Here is a 13,290-nt window from a genome sequence, read left to right on the forward strand (position 1 = left end):
GTTTCCTAAATGCAGTTGTGTTCTAAAATTGTACAGATTAAGGTTGCATCATTCAATTCTATAATTTTTCATATGAAGTATACTGGAATTAGAAGGATGCATAATTAGATTTGAAATACTAAAAAAAGTAAGGTCTCCTACAGACTTTTTGGTGAGTGCTGCATTTGCCAAAACCATGTTTAAGTGTTTTACTTGAGAAAATAAATGACAAGAATAAAAGAAGTTCAATAACATTTAACAACAATTTGATGACATAGGAAAGATTTGGACTTCAACCCCCTGCCATTAACTTCTATGTGGTTATATATGTTCTTAGGTATTACATATAAATATGTTTTATCACATTTCAATAAATTTATGCTCATAATCATATCTCTTTAATGAATTATTACTATTTTCCTACAAAAATCATGTGAGTAACCTCCAAATTTATATAAAATTATAAATAAGATTATCGATACCTTAACAGGTTCGAATAGAAAAAGCTGTCATCTTATATTGGGTCAAACATTTTGTTGGAAGGAATCTCTGGGTTCAAGTTCTTGCTAGGTCACTGAGAGACTATTCTGCTTAAGGCACTTTACATCTAGTTTCAGTTTCTTCATCAGTAAAATCAAAGGATGGAGGAGGTGTTCTCTAGCTCCTTCTAGTTTAAATATACCTGACTATAAGTTGCTTTCTCAATTCAGATAACTTACCTCTCTCAACACAGGATCAGTTATTGAATTCAGATTGACAGCTCCTTCATAGGTCAAGTAATAGAACACATTGAGGGCTCGGACAGCCTCTGGTCCTTGCTGTTTATAGCCAAAAATGAGATCAATCCATTGGTGAAGCTGGCAGGAAACAAATTCACTCTCCAGAGCCTGAAAAAAAGATATGGATTGTATTACTATGTTGAATTCCTTTTTAAAAATATAGAGAGACATTTAGAGCAAGCAGTAAAGTTTAACACTAACTTTACTGCGAACAAAGATTTTTAAAAAACGAAACTTGTGGCTTCAGTGGCTCACGCCTGTAATCCCAGCACTCTGGGAGGCTAAGGTGGGCAGATCATGAGGTCAGGAGTTTGAGACCAGCTTGGCCCACATGGCGAAACCCGGTCTCTACTAAAAATACAAAAATTAGCTGGGTGTGGTGGCCCACGCCTGTAGTCCCAACTACTCAGGAGGCTGAGGCAGGAGAATCGCTTGAACCTGGAAGGCGGAAGTTGCAGTGAGCCAAGGTCACGCCATTGCACTACAGCCTGGATGACAAGAGCGAAACTCCATCTCAAAACAACAACAACAACAACAACAACAACAACAACTTATCTGACGGCCTAGTTTCTACCAGAATCTGTCCTCCTTTGTTTACAATTAGAGGTTTTCCGGCACTTGGCATAATTAATTATACTAAATGTGTAAGTTTCAGTATTCTTCTACTGTACTGACAGCACTAAGGAGCAGGACTGGGCCTATCTTGGTCACATTTGTAACTCAGAGCCTGACAGGTACTCGATTTATGCTTCAAAGAAAGGAGGCCGTACAAGGCAAAGACTATTTTGGGAAACTAAATGTGAAAATGTTAAAAATTTACTATCCACTTGAAATATTTATTATTTTTCTAGAATTAAAATATTTTGTAGTCTATTTCAACATCCGTAACCAAATTATTTAGTTATGTTGATTGAGTTCTTATGCTAACAAATTAGATCTTGTCGGGGATACTTATAATTACTGAATTTTTATTCTAGGTATTAATATCAAACCTGACCAAATATTTGATGCTATTAACATAATAGTGCCCGATAAATAATGAATGAACACAATCAAGTAGTTGGTTGAGATCCTAGGCACAAGATCCATTTCCTATCCATCATTATATTCCCAGTTACTAGTGCTGTGCCTAAAACATAATAGATGCCAATAAATGTTTGGTGAATTTAATGACATTATAAATACTAAAGAGTTCTAAAAACTAAAGAGATTTTTTAGGAAAGTATTAATCTTTATATTATTTAATATTGTTCAAAATCATTCCAACATAAAAGTTTAGCATTATGGATTAGTTTCACAATAAATAATTATATTAAAATCAAAGAGTTTTCAAACATAAAGTCTGAAGCTCAATTAAAAGTATACAGTAGGCTGGGCACAGTGACTCATGCCTGTAATCCCACCACTTTCGGAGGCCGAGGCAGGCAGATCACGAGGTCAGGAGATTGAGACCATCCTGACTAACACAGTGAAACCCTGTCTCTGCTAAAAATACAAAAAATTAGCTGGGCGTGGTGGCGGGCGCCTGTAGTCCCAGCTACTCGGGAGGCTGAGGTAGGAGAATGGCATGAATCCAGAAGGTGGAGCTTGCAGTGAGCCGAGATGGCGCCACTGCACTAGAGCCTGGGCGACAGAGCGAGACTTTGTCTCGAAAAAAATAAAAATAAAAATAAAAAAGTATACAGTAATCCCCCCTCATCCACAGCGGTTATGTTCCAAGATCCCCAGTAGATGCCTGAATCTGCGAATAGTACCAAACCCCATACCTATATGTACTATGTTTTTTCCTATACATAAATACCTATGATAAAGTTTAATTTATAAATTAGGCACAGTAAGAGATAAACAACAATAACAACAAACTTGAACAATAATGATATACTGTAAAAATGTATATACCGTAATAAATGTTATGTAAATGTGGTCTCTGTCTCTACCTCAAAGTATCTGATTGTATTGTACTCACACATTTTCAGACCTTAGTTAAACACAGGTAACTAGAATTCTGGAAAGCAAAACTGTGAATAAGGAGGAGACTGCTATACCAACTTATATCTGGTAATGTATCTCATTGAAATTGATTCTTATTTTTAGAGAAGTCTATGATTGTGATGTATTTTCAGTATGGCTTGCTGCTATGTTATAAGAGATCTGCTAGTTTTAAAACAAAAGTGACCAACTTATATAGCAAATAACCAATGTGATATAAACCATCTTGTGACAAAAGACGTTCCTATTCCTTTACATGTGGACACTTGTGTAAAGATATGCTTTATTAAAATAAGTACCTATGAAAAAGAAATGTTTATAAATACAAAAAATATATTTCCTTTAATATTTAACACAGCTTCACAATATTATCACAAATATAAAATTGAAAGCATAATTTTGTAAACAAAACTCTAGGCAATTCTCACATTCCAAAGTATACCTTAAATGAAATAAGCCTTACAAATATTTAGCTAGTTTCAATTGAGAAAGTTACTGTTTTAGACATCTCTTTTAAAATGCTTTACATTTACAAATTTATTAAACAGATATGACAGCACAAAACTGCTTCACATGTTACTTGAAATAAGAAGAGAGAAGCTTATGATAACTTTAAGTAAATGCCTATTTTAGGTACATAAATTTGAAAAAAATCTAGGGACTACTAATGCAAGTTACACACAGAAATGATACGTTGGTTTCATTAACTGAGACCTTGGGTAGGGATGGGGGTAGGGGGTAGGCACACTTACAATGACACATAAAAACAGCAATTGTCTTAATTTGTGTGCAGTGCACTCCACACAAAAGCCCTAAATATGTTCAAATTAGAGCAAGCTGCCTGATTGTCACTGCAGTCTCATGTCACATTAATGCATGACAAACATTAAACCATACACTTAAATGGCAATTTATATCATTTAAATGTTTACTGCCAGACTAGCTCATCACTCATTTAAATGTGACTTTCTGACAGCTAATTTCAGTTAATTTTCTCCAATTCACTTAATTAGAACTTTCAATCAGGGAAGGACCTACACATATCTTCGTGCTTACATCCTTTTTGGTGGCTGTTCGAAATCTGAGTTCATAAACTGCCGAAAAGCTCTACTATAACAGATTAGCATGTAATATCTCTGAGTTTGCAAAAAATATGACTCTGTGAAGCAAACTTAGAGTATATACTCTTAGAAAGAACCTGTACTTATTTAAGTAAATAGTACTCTCGCCAGTAGTTTAAATAAAAAACGTGTAGTTCAAATACACACACTAGTGAAACAATAAAAAAAATCCCTGCATCCAAGCTAATTAAAAATTAATGATTTCAAAATTGTTTAATAAGATAAAACAGTCAGGAGTCTCTTGAGTGTCCATGGTGTTGTGATTTGAGACCATAAAATTCTAGAAGGCTCAGCAAATGACAAAGTACAAATGTATTTCCTCAATATTAAAGCTCTAAAAACTAGGGCAATTTTATTTTATGTGTCACCAGACAAAGAACTGTTGAGTTTTCCTTATAGTTGACTACTTCTTTATGCACACTCGAAATGGTAAAGTTGGTTAGATTTCAATGCTTAAAGCTTTGTATCTTGATACTGCATCAGAATTTTAAGCAAAAATGCTGAAAGGAAAGCTACCGTGTGCTCATATCAAGCTGCAAACACACATGCAGAGATCGCCACAATGCCATGGTTCAGACCTCACCTTACATTGTTATAGGTCAGTCCTTAAGGAATTGACCAGTAATTCGCGGAACTATTGGCAAAATCACTTCCAGAAGTTGATAAACACGTTACCTTCATGAATAAACTTTAAATAATTTCTCAAACACTCAACTAAAAATTCCATTAGTCAGCTTCAAGCATGTCTTGCAATACACCAAAGCTTTAAAAAGGGAACTAAAAGAATAATGTGGTAAGTATAAGAGAATTCTAAGAAGTTTCAAAGTCATTTCAGCACAAAGTCAGTTCAGAACTTTAATATCCTTTTGCTATCAGTGAATGACAACTACCTAACCAAGAATAGGTAATGTACTTAAGACTTGAGGGAAGAGAGAAGGACAGGCAGGAAGAAATTAAGGGAAAAAATACAAACAATATAATTAAAAATGGAATACCCTGAGGTTTCCTTTTATAACTCCCATTTTTAAGATTTAAAAACATAAATCATGAAACCTATATTAAAATACCTTTTTTATATATCGATTTTTTAAAAAAATTCTTCATATTCAGAAAATTCTCTTTTAGATCTACATTTTTAGTTACAAAAAAATGAAAAATGCCAGTGGAATGCTGAGCATTTGAGATTTTTCAAAGCCTTCAAAACCGACAGTCCTCATTAAGCCTGGAGTTAAATACGGTTTGCAGCTAGGGGATAGTAACATTCTTCCCATGCTGCTCTCAAACCTAACCAATCAATTGTTAGTACTCCCCTAGCAGGCTGCATACATCATTTACATCCAATGTGTGCTCTGAGTAAAATTTGTAAAAAAGAAAATCCACTAAAATGTCCAACACAATACAATAATATTCAACTCATCTGAGTTATTATAAAATAAATCAGTAACTAATGTCCAATTGTTAAGGATCAGATAAGACTATGAAAAGACTATCATATGAAGCCTCACATGAATTGTCAATCCAATCCAGGGGGACTCATATTAGTGTTGACAAACTGTCTTGGGGCTGATATCTGTTTTTTTTAATGAGATCTATTAGGCAGAGTAAAAGACTTCAGATATGCTAAAAACTACAGTATACAGATGTCAAATACACTTATTACTAACTTTCATTTGTTCTGCATACAGAATATCAACAAATTAAAGCTTTAATATTATGAAGATAATAGTAAATTATTCATAAATAGGAGGTTTTTATAACCCTGTGTCAGAAATAATTACAAAGTGTGTGTGTGTATATATATATATGTGTGTCTGTGTGCATGTTGCTACACAATCTATGCTTTCCTGAAACTAACCCACTTAAGAAGTAGATTATTTCTTTATAAAAAGTGTTATATAAAATTATTCTTGTTTTCTATAGTGGAGTCAAAAAACATGATAACATATAGAAATAGCTTTTTCTGAGAAACTCTAGGCTATTTGAGAATAAAAATTCTAAACTGAAAGGCATAAACCATGTATTTAATCTACACATGCATTAGTGATACACTAGCAATTTCCATTTGCTTTCAAAAAACCAAATTTTTGCCAATGTGAAAATTATGTAAAAATCAAGAAAACCAATTTCAATCAACAAAGGAAATTATTAGATAACTGTTTACCTCAAGACCAAGAAACCTTATTTGTTTATTATTTATGTTTCTCATACTTGTCATTCCCAGCTTACTGCTAATATTTACTTATTCTTTCGCTAAACATTCTCATACCACTCCATTAAGAAAAGAAACTAAATAAAAACTAGTGATATCTATGAAATAAATGATTTTTATAAAAACTTAAATAAAAAGATCAAATATTCTTTATACATTCTTTATGACCAGAGAGAATAGGCCTAGGCAGCCCAGATAAACATTTCTGCACACCTGTACTACTACTTCCGCTCCCAGGCTTCTAGAAGGCCCAAGGTACAAAGGTTCTGAGACATAAAATGCCATAGCTGTAAGTTTCAAAAGTGAAATGAAAATCACTGATTAACCCTCCTGACTTTGATATACATTTACTTATAAGATGTATTTAATCATATTTATAATGAATGAAACATCCATTTTGTAAAATTTTAATTGTACTTATAATTAAGAGTCTTAAATCATTTGAACATAGATAATATGTTTTAAAGGAACTGACATTTAGATTGGCAAGGTGGTAATATACAAAGTTATAAACTTGGAATTTTAAGTATTTTTCATTTTAAATCCATGTAATACAGCCTTCTTCCTATACAAACACATACACAGAGATTTAAAATGAACTGGTCTGTTATGTTTGCATGTGCTGGATTTCAAACACTAGTGGTAATGTTTCCTTAACATTGATATATGACCTTTGTAATTTACATTGAAGAAAGCTGTTTTTTTCAGCCTAATTAGAACTGTTTCAAATTTTCCTGCTAAATATATGATATAAAGTCCTTTCAACTTTTTTATTCTAGAGTTTCTTTCCATGTCAACTTTGTTCCAATCAAAATATGCTTTGAATTAAATGATTTTGATTGAATATGTGGATCACATTTCACTTCTAAGATGTAAAGTCCAAAAAGGAAAAGTTTAGCCTGTTCAAACAAAGCAAGAGCAGCCACTTTGCGGAAAGCTATTCACATTTAAGAAGACTGACAAATTGTTTGTGTGCACCATTAGGTCTAGTTTCTGCAATAGTTGCCAGATTTCCTGTCCCCCTAATAAGATGCATTAACTCCTTAAATGCTGGCTCTGAATTTGCAGTGAATCTGAGTGACTTTAGCAAATTTCAATTTTATCTATAGGTAAATTTCGTTATTTGAAATGAATCTAAAGAAAATAAAAGAAAATTTGCGTTAACTATGTTGTATCAAAACTTTCTAACGAAGGTCACAGAAAATTAACATTTTTTCATATTGGATGTATATAAATTTAGAATACAAATATATTTTATAAATGGGGCTTGCCAGAAGTGACAAATTCACATCAATCCTCATTAAAAAAAAAAATGCATCAATTTAACTAATTTAAAGATTATGTCTTCAGGTAAAACACAATGGAAATATGTAATAAACTAAAATCCATTAATATGAGCATCAATTTCCTCTATAATGATTATATATAAATCACAATGCTTCAGACTTCAGCTGTTTGTCTTAATATATATATATATCAAAAATGTGAAACAAGCTTTATACTATTTACAAATAACAGTTTAATTTTGAGAGCTTAAAAATATGTGTGAAGTTGTGACATTAAGATTAATAAGTCTTGAGGCCCAAGAAGGTAAAACTGGACGATCAAAGATTTAGGGAAAAAACTGTGGGATGCTAAGAATAAAAATTGTTATCAGACAGTTTTAAAAAATGAAACTTAGTCAACAACATATTGAAGTTCAGCCTGAAAAGCAGATAGAGAAATCACTAAAAGGGGTTCTGTACTTCTAAACTGTCCTTGAACTGTTGGGCAGAAGAGATATTTTGAGCCAGCAGCACACAGTTCATTTCTACATTTATATCATTACTAAAGAAAAGCGTGAGTTAGTATCGTATCTTGATATAACCATCAAGCACTCGTGCATCTTTTGGCAGGAGAATCATTCTGTCTACGATTGTTATTGTGTAGTTTTAAATGGACTAGTCAACCAGCTGTTATATATTTTACACACTGAAGGCCATGTTTCCTTTGAAATTCATAGTTTTAATCTCAACTGAAGTCTGTATTGCTGTGTGCCAAGATCAAAAGGATTAGACAAACTTGCACAATTACCTTCCTTTTCAGAGAGATGATTTTTAAAAAATGTTTAAAATACTCCTATATACTGACATTTTATCCAACTGTTTTCTTTAGAACTACAGAACATTGAAACATTTAATTAACATTTCAACCTTAGGTCACTTTTCATCTAAAATCTAGGAATTCACAACATACAGATATGTTAAACTAATTACAGTATCACACACATAGGGATATCGAGCTTTAAAAAAAATGCTAGTAAAAATGGACGGGGGAAATTATACCTATTTCTTGTATGTGTTTGCATTTTGCAAGCCTTTGTTCAGAAAATAATTCATAAAGCTTACAGTGATATATATGCAGCAAGATACATTTAACAAAAGAGAAGTGAGGCAATGCAAAATTTAAAATAAGGAGATACCACATAAAAACCATGAAATTCCAAAATACTTGTTTTAACAAATCTATATATGATGAGCTATGTATTTGCTGCTAAGCTTTCTAGCAGGCAACATAAAGAAAGAAACACGAACAATTACAGGAGACAAAAATGACCATAATGTAAAAACAAACCAGATGGCCTGGAAAAACACATTATTTCTATTTGTAAGATAAGAAATTCCTCCCTTGGCAATATGATGGAATCCAGGTATGCAACTCTCAGAGGGGCTGAGTTAATCCTGAGATAGATTTAAAGTATAGACAAACGGGGAGACCACATATTCTTCAGATAATCTTGCACAAACATTATTTCTCTTAGGGAGGCTTTGAATGGTAGGTTCTAGATTGTGCTACATGACAAATACCTGGAATGCAGCCATTTTATTTTGTAAGTTAAATGTAGAGCTAATATGCTTCAATAACAGGTAAACTGAGTCCCAGGACTAATAACCTCTTAAGAATGTGAAGAGCATAAGGAGAAGGACACACCCTGTATGAAAGGCAGGCTCACCATCACTTGGAAGGTAGACTAGCCTACCTTAAAACAGGCTCAAAGGTAAACTTTCTCACATAGATAAATATGTATGAAAAACTTCCAAATTCCAAACATGATGCCCTAATATTTACAGACATTAAAATGTTTAAAACAGGTAGACTAGATGTTCAACTCTTTAAAAAATTAGTAAAGTATCCCTAGAAACTTAATGTTAAGGACTTTAAGTTGCTGTTATGCTTTCTAAGATAAACTAGTTATAAACATAGTTATAAGTAATTAAAATATTAATCTACAGTGGTCAATTATCCACCTAGGTATAGGAAATGAATAGGTTTCCTCTTCAGCAGCCATCACAAAAGGTATTAATTTACTGTATGAACTCCTGTAGGTTTTATATTATATAGTCAGTTACAAAAGGAAGGAAAACAAAATAAAAAAAATTTAATCCCTTCCCATTTGCTTATCCATATAGATCTGATAAACACTAGCAGTCTCTTGCCTTTGAAGATGGCCAGAGCAGAATCTCTACTTATTGCCAGATGTAGTTTAATCCCATGAGGACTCCAGACAAAAACAAGGAGCTGTCTGCATGGCACCAATGATTCCCTGGACTTACTGCCATAAACTTATAGTGGCAAATCAAAATCCTTGGCAAAGTAGAACATTTATTATGTCATTACTCCTAAGAATATCCAATAAAGAAAAATTTGAATTAAAAAAAAAGCAAAAGTTGCTGAATATAAACCATTAAGTTCAGCCAGAGAATCAAATTACATCTGCACTTACTTTGTGTATGCGATTGTATACTTGTATATTATATAGGACTAAAAGTATACATTCTGCAACTTTCTATTAATGTTAGCATCTCTCTATTCATTCAATAAATATTTATTGAGTGGTTACTAATGGTCTTGTGCTAGACTCTGGAGATACTGAAATGAGACATCCCTTTGGAAGAAGAGTGGGGAGCAAAAGGTCAGCTCTAAGACTACTACCATAGTCTAAGTGAGAGGTAGTGAGAACCTTAGTCAAGAAAATAGCATCAGGAGTGAAGAGGGGACAGATTTCAGAAAGATTTAAGATACAAGTTATTACTTACAGCAACTGATTACCAGTGTGAGGGGTGAAGAAAAATGAATGTAGGGTGATCAGTTTGGACCTTAACCATAATAAAGGAGAAATTGTTTACATGGTAAAAGATTAGTTGAGTTTTGAACTTAGTATTAATATTTTGGACTTTCTTTAATAGGCTTGAAATTAACCCTAGGCCTTTGCTTTGGATCTAAGGCTAAGAATTTTAATGGAAGTTTGTATATTATCAAAGTATTAAAATATGCTTGACCAGGTACAGTGACTCACGCCTGTGATCCCAGCACCTTGGGAGGCCAAAGTGGGTGGATCACAAGGTCAGGAGTTCAAGACCAGCTTGGCCAACAAGGTGAAACCCCATCTGTACTAAAAAATACAAAAATTAGCTGGGCGTGGTGGCATGCATCTGTAATCCCAGCTACTCAGGAGGCTGAGGCAGGAGAATCTCTTGAATCCAGGAGGCAGAGGTTGCAATGAGCCAAGATCACACCACTGCACTCCAGCCTGGGTGAGAGAGAAAGACTCAGTCTCAAAAAAACAAAAAAAACAAAAAAAACAAAAAAAACAAAAAAAAAATACCAAAAAAAAAAAAAAAAAGAAAGTATGCTTATGTTCAATAGTGGAATGCACAGGCCAAAAAAATTCTGTGTAACAAAATCACCCCAAGGATTTTATACCAGTGCTGTCCAACAGAAATATATCCATGCCAGATATGCAATTTAAAATTGTCTAGTAGCCACATTTTTTTAATTTATAAAAAATATTTTTTAAAAAAATGAGACAGGGTCTTGCTGTGTTGCCCAGGTCAGTCTTGAACTCCTAAGTTCAAGCAAACCTCCTGCCTTGGCCTTCCAAATTGCTGGGATTACAGGTGTAAGTCACCATGGCCTGCCTATAGTAGCCACATTTTAAAAAGTGAAAAAAAAAAAAAAAAGGTAAAACTGTTTTAATTACATGGTAATATTTTATCAAGAATATACAAAATATCATTTCAACATGTAATCAACATAAAAATTATTTTGTATTAAATCTCAGAAATCTGGTATACATTTTACATTTACAATGAACAGCACATGTTGATCAGACTAGCTACATTTTAAGTGATCAACAACCACGTATTACTCGTGTTTATCAACTGGACGGTGAGGCTTTATTCAGTTCCAAACACTGAATCTGCATCCAGATTTTGATTCAAGACAGAATGCAGGAGTTAACAATACTTAACACTTTTAAAATACACCTTATCTTACTGAAAATAAAGATAATCCTTACAAAGTACAAAGTAACTGCCAGACTAAAATGACCTTCAATGCAGTTTTGAAGAGGCTATTACAATTCTCAGTGCCATGAAGAATGGCTATACCTTAGAAAATGACAGCAGAAATATAACATCTTCAAGTGTGAAACAGACATAATGTCCTACAGTGTAGATTCTTCAGCTACTTATAGATCTCTGAAGAAATGTGGCAGCATCTGAAAGATGGCATTATGACTATCCTCTAAACAATAAAGGTAAAAGGGCTAATTCTACCAACTATGTTGTCATCTATAAACTTTCCATTCTTAAAGGTCCTTAGAGTTCTTTTTTTTTTTTTTTTTTTTTTTTTGAGAGGGAGTCTCGCGCTGTCGCCCAGGCTGGAGTGCAGTGGCCGGATCTCAGCTCACTGCAAGCTCCGCCTCCCGGGTTTACGCCATTCTCCTGCCTCAGCCTCCCGAGTAGCTGGGACTACAGGCGCCCGCCACCTCGCCCGGCTAGTTTTTTGTATTTTTTAGTAGAGACGGGGTTTCACTGTGTTAGCCAGGATGGTCTCGATCTCCTGACCTCGTGATCCGCCCGTCTCGGCCTCCCAAAGTGCTGGGATTACAGGCTTGAGCCACCGCGCCCGGCCAAGGTCCTTAGAGTTCTTACATTTTGGCTACTCAGCTCTATCAGTTATGTCCTTTAAGAATTACCATATAGCCATAGAATACAACTTAGTATAGGGGACATAATCTTTGCTGAAAGTCAGATATATGAAATCTGTAACGTGCATGTATTCACAAAACTCATAAAAAACACTTCATTTTAGTAGCAGATAACAAGTCTCTGTCTACTTCTAGAGATGTTTTAACATCTACAGTAACACTCTGACTCCCAAAATTTTGGGTCTGAGTCTTTCTGCATTTTCAATTGAATAATGATTAGTTAATAGGGTCAGTCTTTTAAAATTATTATTGTTATTATTTTATTTTTTTTGAGATGGAGTCTCGCTCAGTCGCCCAGGCTGGAGTGCAGTGGCGCTATCTCAGCTCACTGCAAGCTCCGCCTCCCAGGTTTATGCCATTCTCCTGCCTCAGCCTCCCAAGTAGCTGGGACTACAGGCGCCCGCCACCTCGCCCGGCTAGTTTTTTGTAGTTTTTAGTAGAGACGGGATTTCACTGTGTTAGGATGGTCTCGATCTCCTGACCTCGTGATCTGCCCGTCTTGGCCTCCCAAAGTGCTGGGATTACAGACTTGAGCCACCACACCCGGCCAAAATTATTTTTAAGTAGCCATGAATACATATGCAATATGAGGTCAACAATAGAGACTTCTTGCAAGAGTTAAATACATCTGTTATTTATGTTTTCTTACCTCCCTTTCACTTCTTAACTTGTTTCTCCTCTATTACAGGCACACCACAGAAAATGTTTTCGCAAAGATTACTAACTGAATCCAGTGAATGCTCATCTTTTCTCATTTCGCCTATGCATTATGGTGTTTGTTTCTCTTTCTTCTTCTCACTTGACACTGTCTCTCCAGATTCTCTTTCTACATTTCTGATTTTCCTATTCATTTTCTTAATATAGGGTCTTTTTCCTCTAACATTTCAGTGTTTATTCTCCTCAAGATGTAGTCCCAGGCCCTCTGCCTCTGGTATAACCCAGGCTAGATGAGCCACACTTCAATTACTTCAACCAACAATTACTACCCTCTCTGGAGTTTCAAATCCAAAATGCCAACTGCCATCACACTACTTTTTTTTTTTTGAGACTGAGTCACACTCTGTCGCCCAGGCTGGAGTGCAGTGGCGCGATCTCAGCTCACTGCAAGCTCCACCTCCTGGGTTCACACCATTCTCCTGCCTTAGCTTCCTGAGTAGCTGGGACTACAGGTACCCACAACCA

The 13,290-nt window shown here is 34.6% G+C and overlaps 1 protein-coding gene across 4 annotated transcripts in view; it reads right to left on the reverse strand.

The window, feature by feature from the left end:
* The window catches only part of LRBA (LPS responsive beige-like anchor protein), a 764,757-nt gene that overhangs the window by 83,860 nt on the left and 667,607 nt on the right, over positions 1-13,290 (reverse strand). For all 4 annotated transcript variants that reach the window (XM_007999974.3, XM_007999973.3, XM_007999976.3 and 1 more), the window contains one exon: positions 699-866. In XM_007999974.3, the coding sequence (XP_007998165.2) occupies positions 699-866 (168 nt within the window). The remainder of the gene's footprint in view (positions 1-698; positions 867-13,290) is intronic.

Source organism: Chlorocebus sabaeus, chromosome 7, assembly GCF_047675955.1.
Source record: "Chlorocebus sabaeus isolate Y175 chromosome 7, mChlSab1.0.hap1, whole genome shotgun sequence".
Lineage (NCBI taxonomy): Eukaryota > Metazoa > Chordata > Mammalia > Primates > Cercopithecidae > Chlorocebus > Chlorocebus sabaeus.